The 16,051-nt window shown below is 44.0% G+C and overlaps 2 protein-coding genes across 2 annotated transcripts in view; one reads left to right on the top strand and one right to left on the bottom strand.

Annotated features, from left to right (window-relative positions):
* The first annotated feature begins 5,609 nt into the window (after positions 1-5,609).
* Positions 5,610-9,365, top strand: LOC136620177 (protein polybromo-1-like). The gene is made up of 5 exons (XM_066594887.1): positions 5,610-5,792; positions 6,665-6,822; positions 8,437-8,703; positions 8,814-8,959; positions 9,320-9,365. The coding sequence occupies exons 1-5, from the start codon at positions 5,696-5,698 to the stop codon at positions 9,363-9,365; spliced, it is 714 nt and encodes a 237-aa protein (XP_066450984.1). The 5' UTR covers positions 5,610-5,695.
* Positions 9,366-11,679: 2,314 nt separating this feature from the next.
* The window catches only part of LOC136621105 (protein polybromo-1-like), a 76,061-nt gene continuing 71,689 nt past the window's right edge, over positions 11,680-16,051 (bottom strand). Inside the window, 2 exon segments of the mRNA XM_066596345.1 lie at positions 11,680-12,182; positions 14,717-14,933. Of these exon segments, the coding sequence (XP_066452442.1) occupies positions 12,010-12,182; positions 14,717-14,933 (390 nt within the window). The 3' untranslated portion in view covers positions 11,680-12,009.

Genomic DNA, 16,051 nt, shown 5'->3' on the forward strand with positions numbered 1-16,051 from the left:
ATCCGATGATAAAAGCGATCAAGTAACGTTTAAAAAAATCATATCTTTGAGGGGAGATGAGATTACTTATCTAAGGCCCCTGGATTAGACCCCCGATGGGATCTTTATCCGTGGACCTTCCCTGAATTCTGTGCATGCGCACGCCGGCAACATGACGGACACATACGCAGAAGCCGGGTAGGGCCCAGAAAATTTAAAATCCCCTTGCTCCTGACTACCAAAGGTAGCCAAGAGCTTTAAGCAGTGACCGGAGGCTCGAATGAGTGGTCCCCGGTCACGTGATCGCCGTTATCCAATAGTATAAAAAGGCTGTGATCTACCTTAAGGCTGGATTCACACAGGGCGGATTTGCCGTGGTTTTGCCGCAGCAGATCCGGCCGCGGCAAAACCGCCCGCGGCCGCTAATCTCGGTATTAGCCAGCCATGTGGATGAGACTTCTCAGTAATCTCGTCCACACGGGACGGCTAATCCGCTGCGGGCTCAGGGCACCTCCCCACCCCGCCAGCTGCCTTTGGGGCGCCCACGGCCCCTCACCACCCCACCAGCTGCCTTTGGGGCGCCCAGGGCCCCTCACCACCCCGCCAGCTGCCTTTGGAGCGCCCAGGGCCCCTCACCACCCCGCCAGCTGCCTTTAGGGCGCCCAGGGCCCCTCACCACCCCGCCAGCTGCCTTTGGGGCGTCCAGGGCCCCTCTTCACCCCGCCAGCTCCCTTTGGGGCGTCCAGGGCCCCTCACCACCCCGCCAGCTGCCTTTGGGGCGCCCAGGGCCCCTCACCACCCCGCCAGCTGCCATTGGGGCGCCCAGGGCCCCTCACCACCCCGCCAGCTGCCTTTGGGGCACCCAGGGCCCCTCACCACCCCGCCAGCTGCCTTTGGGGCGCCCAGGGCCCCTCACCACCCTGCCAGCTGCGTACCTGCTGTCTGGCCTCTTCAAGTTGTCAAACTCAAGTGATGCAAGATGGCTCTGGTTAGAGCTTTGAACATTCTGAGCCCATTGTGATGTCATGTGATGTCATAATAACTGCCAATGTTGTCCTGTGTATCATGGTTAAAGCAGTAACCCCTTAGTGACATGGGCTGGACCTAATGATGCAACTTATTTTGGGGTATTTTCATCTCCATTTCTCAAGTCACAAGGTTTTTATATATTTTTTATTTTTGCTGTATACGGTTGACTACCCAATACAATTCTTTTTCACTGCGGAATTCGCATTTTTTTTTCTCCAGGGGCCTATGGCACTTGTTTAAACTGCATTGTGCAAAAACGTGATTTCGCGGTAAATTGCGTTTTTTGGGTGGTTTTTTTGCGGCGATGCGTTTTTAACATTAGAAAGCCCCCTATACACCTGGGGAAAAAAGGAGCAAATTCGCAAAGGCTAGTGGGTAGTCACCTTAAGGACTTTTTTTTGGCCATCTGCAGGTGATAGCATGTTTTGGGTAGATATAATGTATGTTATCACACTTTTTTTTGTTATTTTTTTGAGTCCTCCATTTCTACAGATCTTACTCAGCCTTCATAGTGACATTTATTGATATCGGGCTGCAGATCCTCCGATCGTCTTCTGTAGGACCCAATTAAAAATGCGTGCGCTTTACTAAATAATTAAATTTCATGTCGCTGCACTAAATGTACGGATTGCTCTGCATTATTTCCTCCAGTGAAATTCAACCAAAGAGAAGTTAACCCCTTAGTGACCATACGTGTTTTCCCCTCCTGCGTGTCTGGGCTTGCCGGCCCTGAGGTCTGTGCGTACGACAGTTTTCTGCTATCGGCTACCAGAGGTACCCAAGATCCTGGAGCTATCGTGTGGGGGCTACGGCATGTGACCCTCCAATTACGCGATTGCCATTATCCAATGGATAGCGGCGATCACATAAAAGTTGATATAGTTTTTTAAGTTTGATTTGCAGTATTATGTGGAACAGTGAAGTGCATTGAATTAAACAATTGCGCTCACATTAGTGGTCGGAATTACGTAATCCACTAACAAAAAAAAATAGAACGCAGAATGCTCGCTTTTACCGCGGATATCTGCAACATAGACCCCGTTGTGCTGTATGGTCGCAGATATTCGCCGCAGCCCATACGCGATTAAACTGCACAGGAAATACAAACAATCAAAAAGGTGGAGTGCGCATGACCGCCTGTGTGAGAACACAGTTATGTGCAGTACATTATGCCGCCATAAGCGGATTCCACATATGGCTGTGTGAACCCGGCGTTATTCAGACCGCTACCTGTAATCCGTCATTTACAAGAAGCCCCGGGAACGCTCGCCATTCCTGCAGTTCCGGGAGCAGCTTGTTGAGCGCCTTCTGTGAGAGACCGCCGGACCTCAGCAAGCTTACCAAGCCTCACAGGGCGCCATTTTCTACACCCCATCCCTGCCACTGAGGTCAAGAAATACCCCCCAAAAATCATGGGAGGAGGAGGGATACCTGGTTTTATTGCCCCATGTGCCCATCCAGGCCTCCGTAATTACCCTTGTCCTCGGACATACCACACTGTTTACATCATTACTTTTATCTAAGATTTGGGAAATGCCAGAAAGGAGATGGGATTATTTTTAGGGAGTCCATTTTTTTTCCTGTGTAAGTGTGCAATTGGGCCTCAATATTATTCCAATGGATGCTCCCTCCATTATGGGCCTAATCATGTGTCCAGTAAACAGATTGGGGATATGATGGGGGTATTGCAGAACAGACATGAACTAGTGCTATAAAATTTGGGGTGAGTCTCTCCAGTTTTTCCTGGTTGAAAAAAGAATATCTATGAAAGTGAAAAAAATTAAATTATATGTATTTTTCACATGCTTCATAATTTTGGGGAAAAAACTGTGGGGTAAGAATGCTTAAAGTACACACCTAGATAAATGGGCTAAGGGGTGCTTGATTTCAAAATGGGGTCATTAGTGGGGGGCGGGGGGCATTCTATCGTTTTGGCATCTTGATGGCTCTACAAGTGAGCAATTGGGCCTGGAATTAACTCAGTTGTGGCCTCAAAGCCAAAGGGTGTCCCCTCCATTACAAACCTATTCATGTGTCCGGTCAGATTCGGGCTTCAATTGGAATGTTTGTGAACACAGAACAAACAGGACTACCCATTTTGGGGTGTAAATCTTCATTAATATATGTGCTGTACAAAAAAGCAGCTTTTAAAATGACGCAATTGCCAAAAAAGGAAAATCATAATTTTTTTCTTCTGCTTTGCTTAGATTTATTCAAATACCGTGGGGTCAAATGCGATGAATTTGTTAAGGGGTCTAGTTTTCAAAATGGGGTCATTTGTGGGGGTTCTCCATCGTTTTGGCGGCTCAAGGGCTCTACAGGTGGGCTATGGGGCCTAAAACACTTTTAAGCTAAATCTCTGTTCTGAAAGACACCAGCTGCTGCTTTTGGTTTGGGCCCCGTTGCTCATACGGACATATGACTAGGGCCACAACGGCTATGTTTCTGAACACAGGACAAACATCCATTTTGAAGTCTAAATCCTCATTTTCATGTGTACTATAGAAAAAAAATTGCCTTTAAAATGACATATTTGCAAAAATACGATTCTTTTTTCTTTCTCCTCTAAATTGCATTAACTCGTGAAAAGAAATTGTGAGGTCAAAATGCTCATGACCCCCCTCAGTGAATACATTAAGGGATGTAGTTTTTAAAATAGGGTCACTTGTGGGGGTGCCTATCATTCGGACACCTATGAGCCTTTGCAAGCTTGGCTTTGTGCAGGAAAACAAAGGAAAAACAAAACAAAGTGTTCCTCAAAAAGTTAATAATTAATGTTAGGGTGTTTTTCAACCATTTAGACATACAAAATTCCAAAGTTTTTCCAATGTGCTTCCAGAATAAAGTAAACGGATGGAAATTTGTACACTATGTTTGCACATAATTTGAGATATTGCAGTTGAAGATGTGATTAGAATTACTATTTTGTTTTTGGAATTTTCCCAATTTTGGCGCTAAATATACACAAATTCAGTCAGTCTATTTTTACACGCTAGAGACAGGCCAACGGAGTACTAGACCCTCCATGCTCTTCCCCCCCTCCTCCTTTCGTATCACACCTTGGATCAAAGCTAGAAGCGGTACAACAGGGTACAAAAGCCTGCATGCCTGCCTCTTCCATGTCTTGGATCCAAACTAGAGGTACTACAGCCTCCATGCTCACCCTTGTCACATTATACATCCAAACTAGAGGCGGTCCACCAGGCTAATAGAGCCTCAATGTCCACCAGTATCACATCTTGCATTCAAGCTAGAGGCAGCCCAACAGGATACTAGAGCCTTCATGTCCACCGGTATCACATCTTGCATCCAAGCTAGAGGCGGCCCAACTGCGTACTAGAGCCTCCATGCCCATATCTCATCCTGTATCCAAGTTAAAGGTGGTGCAACAGGGTACTAGAGCCTCCATGCCTGTCCGTATCACATTTTGGATCCAAGCTAGAGGTGTTACAGCAGGATACTAGAGCCTTCATGCCCTCTCGTATCACATCTTGTATCCAAGCTAGAGGTGGTACAACAGGGTACTAGAACTTTCATGCCCACCTGTATCACATCTTGTATCCAAGCTAAAGGCAGTACAACAGCATACTAGTGCCTCCATGCCCTCCTGTATCACATCTTGTATCCAAGGTAGAGGCAGTATAACAGGGGAACTAGAGCCTCCATGCCCTCCTGCATTACATCTTGTATCCAAGCTAGAGACGGTACAACAAGGTACTACGCCTCCATGCCCTCCTGTATCACATCTTGTATCCAAGATAGAGGTGGTACAACAGGGTAGTAGAACTTCCATGCCCACCTGTATCACATCTTGTATCCAAGCTAAAGGTGGTACAACAGCGAACTAGTGCCTCCGTGCCCTCCTGTATCACCTCTTATATCCAAGCTAGAGGCGGTACAACAGGGTACTAGAGCCTCCATGCCTGTCCGTAACACATTTTGGATCCAAGCTAGAGGTATTACAACAGGGTACTAGAGCCTCCATGCCTGCCTGTATCACATCTTGTACCCAAGCTAAAGGCGGTACAACAGGGTACTAGAGCCTCTCCACAATAAATCATCGTTTTGCTCTGATATTGTAATCACTTATACCAACGTTACAATCACACAGAGAAAGTTTCATTCAATTACGACGACTTCTAGTGGAGGGATTACTTTTTGAGAATGAGTGTATATTGCTGGACTATCCTGTGAACAGATCATCAATAAATGGTCGTCTGGGGTTCACTGCTCAGTACCCTGGCTGATCGGGTGCCCACTGTTAGAGCCACATACATAGAGGTTAGAGCGTAAGCATCTGGCTCCAACCGCTGTGTAGCGGCCGGCGCTGATAATTGCAGGCTCAGCTTAAATTAAAAGTCAACAAGAACTGCGCCTGTAATTACCAGCATTGGCCATCAGACAGGTCAGAGCCAACTGCTTCTGCTCGACCTCTGCGTATTGCAGCGCTGACTGCTGATTCCCAATCAGATCACCCTAAGCAGCAGTCCCCAGCCAACCAACCTCTGATGACCTATCCTGAGGATGTCATCAATAACATATGTGTGGAAACCCCCCTTTAAACTTGTATTATTATTTTTTTAACCCTCTTTGTTAAGAAGCAGAAAAGAGTGAAGATCCTGGAGGAGTTTCTGGCCAGTCTGGACAATACCGAACCTACAGCCAAGACTGCAGCTTTAAGAACAGCATGTACCACGTTGGGGATTATGTGTATGTGGAGCCCGCGGAGGCCAACCTCCAGCCACATATTGTCTGCATTGAGCGCCTCTGGGAGGACAATGCAGGTAGGAATTTCAGTCTTTGCCTTTCCATTATTGTATAATATTGTGTATATTTTTGTATTATATTGTATAAGAGAGGAAAAAAAGTAACATGAAGAGGATGCATCGTTTGCAGTAAACCGAGATCATCAAAATGACTCTTTTAGGAAGCACTGATAGTAATTGATGTAAGGCCATAACATCTGTGGCTTCAGCTTCCCAGGTAAGCTGGCCATACACACAAGACAGCGGTCAGCCCAGCGTGGGTTCGGCCCTCACTTATTGTCATTTGTATGGCTAGCTGTAACTCTAATATGCCACTTTACATAAGATGTCAAAGAATCTTGGGGGGAGGAATGGTCATATGTACACACATAAGATTGTCCGTTGATCCCACCATCGGATGCTTTTTCTGGTGTATGGTTAACTTTAGTGACAGATGACCGTATGCCGGCCGCACATATGTGCCCGTAGGACGGACAAGTGTCCCGGCCTGACCAGAGCTACAAGCATCATAAGTTCCTGTGATGCTCGGAGTTCGGATCAAGAGACCCGCCGTCAGGTTGGGATATTTGTTTGTAATTACAGACCCATAAATGTGGCTTGAATATGTCCGCCTGGCAAGGCCTTGGTCTGTTCGCTAACGCAGGTTGCTTCATGCACAAGGGGAACACGTGGTAAAAAAAAAAAGTAAAAAAAAGTGGGTTTGAAAAATGTGATAATATTTTACTAAACTGTTATCATTGTTGCAGACCAAATGTTGACCCAGGCCCAATCATCCCTAATTGGGTTACATATCAAACTAACGGTTACAAAGCCTTCTAAGAAAAACTGAGTATACTTGTAAACGTTGTCACCAAGTACGAAAAGGACAAAAGGCACATTTTATTTTGCAGGTGAGAAGTGGCTGTACGGCTGTTGGTTCTATCGTCCCAATGAAACCTTCCATCTCGCCACTCGTAAATTCTTAGAGAAGGAAGTGTTCAAGAGTGACTATTATAACAAGGTGCCTGTAAATAAAATCCTTGGCAAATGTGTCATCATGTTTGTGAAGGTAAGAGTTGTTCTCATTTTTGGGGGGGCGGGGGGGGTTGGAGTAAAACTGTTGCAAAATTTGGTGCAAGGCACACGTGTTCAAAAATGTTGTGGCTTTTTCAGTGCAGCACTTACCTGAAAAGGAGGTGTGGCTTGTTGGGAGGGGCGTCGCCACCCCAGACCGACACATTTATGTATAGCCCCTTCATGACGCGGCCCTTTTTTTTCCCCTTTTTCGTTATTTCCTCTCCCCCCTTAAAAAAATCATAACCCCTTTATTTATCCATCGACGTCACTGTATGAAGGTTTATTTTTTGCAGGACAAGTTGCATTTTTCAATGGTGCTATTTAATGTACCAGTGGAGTAAAATGGAAAAAAACAAAACGACATTCCATCATCTTTCAGTGCATCTTGTTTCTACGGCGCACAAACTGCAACAAAAGCGACATGATAACTCTATTCTATGGGTCAGTACGATTACTATGATACCAAACTTGTATAATTTTTTTTTTTACTATACTACTCTTTTTTATTTTCTCTTCAAAGACGTTTAATTTTTTTCAATTATTTTCTGCGATCATCTTGTGCCGCAATAACTTTTTTATTTTTACGTCGACGTAGTTCAGCGATGGCTCACTTTTTGCGGAATGTCCTGTAGTTTCCGTACTAATTCGGAATATGTACAACTTTTTGATCGCCTTTTATTGCGTTTTTTTCTGGGAGACAGGGTGAGTGAAAAAGTGCATTTCTGGCGTTTGTTATTTTTTTCTTTTTTCGGACGATGCTCACCGTGGGGTAAATAATGCGCTATTTTGATAGATCAGACTTTTACGGACGCGGCGATACCAAATATGTTTATTTTTATTTTATTATTTAGACTTTTTAATTATAGATATGGCAAAAGGGGGGTGATTTAAACTTTTATTACTTTTTTTTTACAATTAAAAAAACTTTATTGCTCTTTTTTTCACTTTACTTCAAAGCCCCCCTGGGGGACTATAATGTGCGATACTTTGATTGCTCCTGCAGTATGACGTAACTGCATTCTGACAGGGGATGGCTTGATAGGCAGTCTCTCAAGGCAGCCCTGGGGCCTTTCAGAAGGCCCCCGGCAGCCATGACACCTGCACGGCTTCCCCGATCTCACCAGTTGACAGCGGCATTTAAAGGGTTAATAGCCGCGATCGGATAACTGGCCGATCGCCGCTATTTCCCGCGGGTGTCAGCTGTAGTAAACAGCTGACGCCCGCGCTGTATGCAGAGAGGTCGCCCCGCGACCTGTCTGCATACACACCCTGACGCTCCAGGACGTAAATGTACGTCCTGGAGCGGGAAGGGGATAGTTTATAACAAAAACTAACTATGCCAGAAATGCACTCCAGCCGTCCTACACTTCTGTGAAAGCGCACGGAGGAGTCAGTAACGCCTAAGATGTGAAGAGACGTGCACCTTTTATTTATTAGCATATTGTACGCAGAGTTTAAGATTAGCATTAGAAACACTGATTTTTATAAATTTACCCCATTGTCTCATCCATGTTCGAAGTCTAAGATGGTGCTGCTCGTGTGTTTCTGTGGTTCCAAGTGTTTTATTACCTGGTTGGTGATTTGTGTTCATTTTCTAACTGAACAGGAATACTTCAAAATCTGCCCCGAAAACTTTAGAGATGAAGATGTGTACGTGTGCGAGTCCCGGTATTCTGCCAAAACCAAATCCTTTAAGAAGATTAAGTTGTGGACAATGCCGGTCAGCTCCGTGCGCTTCAGGCCCAGGGACATTCCTCTGCCCGTTGTGAGAGTGGCCTCGGTATTTGCACATAAAGATAAGGTAGATGAAGATGCAGCCTCAGAAAACATGGAGGACACAAAGGACGAGGATATCACGATCTGCTTGGAAAAGGTTAGATTTCCTCTGCATTGGTGTTCGGTTGGCGTAAATGTGTTTCATTACAACTGCTATAGTTTTTTCAGTCTTTCTCATCAATGGATCAATTTTTCTTTTCTTTCTAGGATAAGGAAGATGTTCCTGTTGATATGCCCAATGGGGAACCTGGTTGCCACTATTACGAGCAGCTTCGGTACAACGACATGTGGCTGAAGGTTGGAGATTGTGTGTTTATAAAGTCACATGGCTTGGTTAGGCCAAGGGTGGGCAGGTAAGGAAATCTGTTTTCACACTGGTGCATAAAGTGGATAAAATGACCATTGTTGTAGTTCTGTATGCCATTTTGAACTTTTGTTAAATTATATACATTTTTTTATTATTATTGTTTAGTCATTCGCTACCCTAAAGGTGAGCTCCCTCCATATTTTTCGTTTTGCACTGCTTCTTTCAGTTGTCTGATATTCATGCCAGTATCAGCTTTGACGGTATCAAGCCATTGTATTCTTTAGCGGCCGGGTCTTCTTCTTTTGTCGCTGATCAGTCCAAGCATTATAGATTTTTCTAGTGGCTCTGCTTGCATTACATGGCCAAAATCCGTGAGCCTGAGTCCGGTCATCTTGTCCTCCATTAGCCTGAGCCCATTTGAGAATCCGCCCTGTGAGAACCCAACCTTATAAGTGCTGCTACAGGCGCTATAGCACATGGCCGCACATACTGCATTGCGCATATATGTCACAATATTGTGCACATATATGTGCATACACCCGTGTGCGGCCACCCTCACAGAGGTCACCCATTAGGCTGCTCTCACACATGCGTTAAGAAAACACTGCAGCATTTTACCGCAATTTCGAACTGCGTTTCCCAACTCCTATTACAGCATTTGACAGTGTTTATTAATTCACCCAATCACTGTTATGGCTGATTAGGGGTGTTAAAAAGTGCTAAAACACCCGAAAATAAAACAGACAGCGCTCAAAAATTGCGGTGTTAGAAATGCCATGTTCAAGAGGTGGTCTGCGAGGACGCCACGCTATTCACATTAAGATGCGTTCTCAGGCTAACTTCACACTGGCGAGGGTGATATTGGGCCGTGAATCCTGCCCCCATATCGCGCTCCCCACCATGTGAATTCCCCGAGGATGCAAGGCGTTTTCATGACAAAACAACCTCCCATCAAGCAATTGTCAGCCGCGGCGGGGGATTGCAGAGTTTCTCTCGTTGTTTTCAATGGGAGACCTCACATCGCACTCACCTAACACGCTGTGCCCTGCTGCTGGCGGCCCCATTGGAAACAATGGGCGCTACGATGTGAGATCACGCAGAATGATAGAACATGCCGCGCTTTGTTTCGCACATCGCATCGCGGTGCTACGCAGGAAAACATCACTCAGGTGTGTGACCCCATTCAAATAATGGGGTTCAAATCTGTGTGAGATATGTGCGTCTCGGAACACACAAATCTTGTGCAATTCTTGTGGCCTGTGTGAAGCCGGCCTAAGGCTTATCAGTGAGCCTCTTGGACCAAAAAAGATGGACTAAAATTACACGGAAATAGAACTCGTCGACTTGAATGGGAATATTCACACGGGCGTTTTTTACTCAATAGTCTAAAAAAGAAGAAAGCATGTCCTATTTTGGGCAATGAAAATTGCCCATTTAAGTCAAAGTGTGATAAAAAACGGATAGTACTCAAATGATGCGAGTGTGATCCGTTTTTGGCGCGTGTAACTTTGGGTTTCTGTGGGTTGACCATTTAAAAAAATTGGACTATTTTTGTGGAACAAAATCGCAATTGTCTGTTTGAATACAGCCTATACACAGGTGAGTGTGATAGCGGCCTGAGAAACGTGGCCCAATATCACGCTCACCAACGTGCGTTTTCATGCCGTCGAGAAGCATTTTTCTAGCAAAAAGCCTCCTATCACTTCTGTGAAGCAGCTGGAGCGACTCCTCGAGAGGAGAAGGGAGGCCCGACGTCTGTGGGAGAGCAGGGTGCAGTATGGGAAAGGACGGCCCCAGACCGACGCGCTGCTGGGTCGGTGTAGTGACGCTAGGCCACGGTGCTAATAGGGAGGGAATTACTGTTTGGCTAGTGCCTTGAGGGGCCAGTGTTTATGTTCCTAGCACTACGCCCGGCCGATATACGGCGTCTCTCTCTTTACCAGATTCAATTTCCTCATTGTGGATTTAACGTGGACTGTACCATTACGTGGATTATACCATTACGTGGACTGTACCATTACTTGCTGCGGTCATTACCTTTGTTTTCTTTATGTTGAGGTGAAGCCCCATGCACTCACTTTCTTCTTTAACTCTTTGGATCTGATATTCCAGATCCCTTTCACTTTCCATGAGCAACATCGTATCATCGGCATATCAAAAGTTGTTGGCGTTTCTCCCACCGATTTTCACTCCAATTGTTGATTCGTCCAGGTTGCAACAGATATTAGATTGTACTCAATTCCACAATAAATGTAGGTAGGAACCTTTAGGGACTTACTGTGCCTTCAATATTAATAAAAGGGAGGTACAGGGTGGACAAAAATATGGAACACCATACGAAATGCATGCCTTAAATAACATGGGATTATAAATCCTATTTCAATAAGCCATGTAGAGACAGATTTTAAGTGGCGGTAATATAACACAGATGCTGCCAGGCAGAAGTGATCATCTGACCGAGCAACAAGGTTCCATTGGTCAGGGGTTTGAGCCACTCAGCTACTGTTACCAGCTGGCTCCCAAAATCACCCAGAGCAGGGCAAGAGGTGAAGTAAACACAAACTCAGCCAAGCAGGGGTCAAAAGGGCAGCTCATTGCAAAGATTAAAATCCCATGCATATTATATGGCGTTTCCCTATTTTTGTCCACCCCTTGTATGTAAAATATAACTTTGTGTGCAGTCCTTGAATGATGATGGTGAAATAAGGATGTAGTGCAACTATGGAATATAAAAAGTACATATCTGCAAATAACTATAGGTCCGAGTGTAGTGACAAAGACATTTAATTTAAAATAATGGCAGTGTGTGGTACAGCTGAACCCACAATTACAATAAAAAACAATGTATCTAACACATCAGCCAGCAACCAGCATCACTGACACTAAACCTCAAAAACACAACTCAAAATATGTAAAAATGCTGCATTTGACAACTTAATACAGAACACAAACAAATCAACACAATCAAAATAAACTTATTAAAAATGTCTTCATATCAAAATGGTCTTACAATGTACAGAAATGCAATAAAAAATATTGGCCTCCAGTCACTAAAAACATCAATTGTTCCACAAAAATTAGATTGGTGATGAGAGGTTAGACGTTTTCCATGTTGTACGCCTGGCGGATGTTTAAGGTGTCTCTAAGCATGAGATCTCGAAGGCGCCACAATGCGTTTGCCATAGTTGTGTGGGCCCCTTTGCTCTTCAACCAATGGGAAGGAAGCCGGCCCTCCTGCTCTTTGGATAAGTGGATATCCCGTCTTCGAGCTGAAATGGGAGAGAAGAGTTAATAAGTAACAAGACCGCATGGCTATGGGGTTCTTGCCCCTCATCAGTGTATAAAGTAGGGTGTTGGTTAACTAGGTGAAATCAACCTGAGTGTGGAGTGTTTAACCCAGTAAGGACGAGGCCCTTCTTTATTTTAGTTTTTTTTTCTCTTTTCAATTTCGTTTTTTCCTCCCCCCTTTTAAAAAATCATAACGTTCATTTATCCATTGACGTAGCTGTCTGAGGGCTTGTTTTTTGAATGACTATTTTTTAAAATGGTACTATTTAATGTACTGAAAAATGTAAAAAAAAAACCTCTAATTGGAGTGTAATTTTTTTTCTGATGGTGTACACCGTCTGGGGTAAATAATGCGTTACTTTGATAGTTTGGACTTTTATGGAGGTAGCGATACCAATGTTTTGGGTTTTATTTAGATTTTTTTTTTAAATATGGGAAAAGGTTTTTTTTTTTTTCTAACTTATTAACTTTTAATTTTTTTAAAATAATCAAATACTTTTTAAAACTGATTTTTTTTTTTAATTTTTTTTTTAAGTCCCCATAGGAAACAAGAACTTGCAATGGTTTGATCTCTCCTGCAGAAGGAGGTAATACCGTAGTATGACAGTATATCACAATCAGACAGGCAGTCTATCAAGCCACACCACAGGCATGGCTTGATGGGCACTCTGCCATGGCAGCTCTGGGGGCTTTCAGAAAGGGTACTTCACCCAAATTTTTAATCATTCTGTTTTGTACAGAACATTAAAGTTGTAACTAGAATAGGTATTCCATATTACACGCTTTTACCATAATACAATACCTCCCCCATCACACCACACACACCAAGTCCAAAGCACGGGCTGGAGACATTATTATTTGTTTAATTACTGTAGATCATCTCAGATTTTGTTCTAAAAATTTTCCCCCCAGGGATCCCATAAAGAGTGATAAACATGTAGAGTATTAGGTAGAAAACTTGGAAAATGGTGGTTTGTTAAACTATTAAAATTCCAAGTCCACTCTTCGAGATCAGCGGACTCATCCAAGTTTTTAGCAATAGTTAATCAAGCATATGAGAGTAGCTTATAAATTATTAACCTGCGGTAATTTTGCCCAACACCCTTTATGTTAAACATGCTACCTAATATACCTGCCATGATTATGTATGGTATGCTACTCTCAAAGGTGTTCTCCTATCATTTTATTTTCAATCCACTCAGGGGGATCTGCAAGCACATAACAATTGAGGAAGAACAGACATCTTTATCAGACTGAACTAGTTTTATGTGAATGTTATTAATCTAGCAAAGCAAGAAAGAAAAGTGTGTTTTGAGTCCCGTCGAACCACCATGTCCCCCTTCTCTGCTTCAGGTGGCAGCCAAAATGATTTCCAATCCAACCAAGATTTTGCAGGCTTATGGTCAGGATGTCACATTCTGTCCTGACCATAATAGAAGCAGGGCAGGAAGTGTAGAAGTGTGGCGCTACTATTCAATTCAATGGGAGCAAAGCTGGCGCTCCTACTTCATGCCATGAACACTGACGACGACGTTTGGCACGGTGCATTTGACAGCAGGACGGACAATCGGCTAGCGGCGGATGAACTACTGATGGCCTTTCCAGGGAATAAATTGGTCCTGCAGTTATACTCCCTTCCATCCTTACCATATTCCATAACATACTGTCCGCTAACATACAGATCCTAGGCTGCCACTATGGTGATGCCAACTGGCGATTAAGCCTGGTGATCTTTGCTATAAAATAAGCTCCTGCCTTTGGAGTGCATTTCTGATTTTATCTGCGATTGCAGCACTGAAGGACTGCTGGAACTGGCATTGATCTCAGTCTTGGCATCAGAAAGAGGGCTACACATTAGGTCATGCTCACATGCGGCGAATTTACTGCGGGCTTTCTGCATGGAAAATCTGCAGCGTTTACAGCAGCAGCAAAGTGTGAGATTTTAAAAATCTCGTCCACAAGCAGAAAAAAATCTGCACTAAATAAGTGCGCAAATTGACATGCAGTGTGGATGGTAAATCCTTAGTATGGTCAAGGGTCACAGATCCAGGGATTATTCCAATTGCTAGATTGGAATCGGGAAGGAATTATTTTCCTTAAATGGGGTAATTTGGCTTCTCCCTCATTGGGATTTTTTTTGCCTTCCTCTGTATCAACATTGGGGGTAATCGGCTGAACCAGATGTACATATGTCTTTTTTTGACATACTATGTAACAATTTACGCTGTGTATTTCCATCACAGATTCCACCTCTACAAATGAGGGCGTGAAATCTGCACCAATCAGTGAGGAAAATCTGAAGCAAATCAGCTGCATGTAAAGATACCCTTCCTGCTGTGCCCCCACCACAGATCTTGCTAGGCTACTAGCAATACTCGCGAGATGAAAAATACTTTTTTAGTACGATTACGGCCGGCCGCTCACAATATGTATTGTTGTGATTGATGGAGAGAAGGATTAAACAAATAAGATATTCACCAATTGGAGACGGACATATCTTGGTTTTGTTGCTCACCTGACAAGGTCTGGTCCCATTTGCTGATGCAGTTAGATTCTGCGGTTAACCCTTCAATGTTTTTCAAGTAGGCTTCAGAATGGAGTAACCTTTGAGTCCTGGGAGGGGGAGCAACAAATATTGGGGTTGAAGGCTGTTGCATGACTGGCTGATTAGTTTGAACCTGACCTGGATATGGTGGTGGTGCCTGCTGCCCGGGGGGGACCAGAAGTCCCATCTAGAAATCAAGAAGAAAAAGTGATTGCAGTATCTGTAAACTATATCTAATGTAAGTAACAGTTCAGACTCGCTGTAGTGTAACCACATCTCAAAGTGTTCCCCCAAGTGCTGATCTCTGGGATCATTGCTATTATCAGGATTGTTCATACAGGCAGTCCCTACACCGGAGGTCCCCAACCTTTTATAGCCTGTGAGCCCCATTCGACTTTGAGTGATGGTTGGGGACCACGCCGAAGTCAAATATTTCCTGAATTCTAGTCAATCAGAGAAAACCATATAGACTGATGCATGTCAATTAAACAACCTGCATAATGTTAAAATCATAAGGCAGCAGTGCAAAAAATGACTACAACTCGCCATGTAACAAGGCTGATAGATAATGGTGTTGAACAGACTATTCTGAATAGATTCTGAAAATGACATTAGTTTTTCTTCATCAGGTCTGCTTATCAAGATATGACGTATGTCAGTATTAATATATACATGTACACATATTGTATTATACATGTAATGACTGCCAATCAGAAGCTGAAGATAGAAAGATGAAAAACCAAAGGAGCCTAGAACATGAATAGAAGAAATGTTTCTTCATTGAGAGGTTGATGGAACTACATTTCTGTGAATTCCTGCCATGACATTCGGCTGGATGCTTCACCAAGAGTCTGCCATCATATGTGTATCCTATCATCTGCAGTCCTGTTCTTCCATGGCAACCAGTAGTCCTCCATCATATGTGTATCCCATCGTCCACAGTCCTGTTCTTCCACAGTCACCAGTAGTTCTCCATCATATGCGTATCCCATCATCCGCAGTACTGTTCTTCCATGGCCACCAGTAGTCCTCCATCATATGTGTATCCCATCGTCCGCAGTCCTGTTCTTCCATGGTCACCAGTAATTCTCCATCATATGTGTATCCCATCGTCCGCAGTCCTGTTCTTCCATGGCCACCAGTAGTCCTCCATTATATGCGTATCCCATCATCCGCAGTACTGTTCTTCCATGGCCACCAGTAGTCCTCCATCATATCTGTATCCCATCGTCCGCAGTCCTGTTCTTCCATGGTCACCAGTAATTCTCCATCATATGTGTATCCCATCGTCCGCAGTACTGTTCT

The sequence above is a fragment of the Eleutherodactylus coqui genome, chromosome 3 (genome assembly GCF_035609145.1).
Source record: "Eleutherodactylus coqui strain aEleCoq1 chromosome 3, aEleCoq1.hap1, whole genome shotgun sequence".
NCBI lineage: Eukaryota > Metazoa > Chordata > Amphibia > Anura > Eleutherodactylidae > Eleutherodactylus > Eleutherodactylus coqui.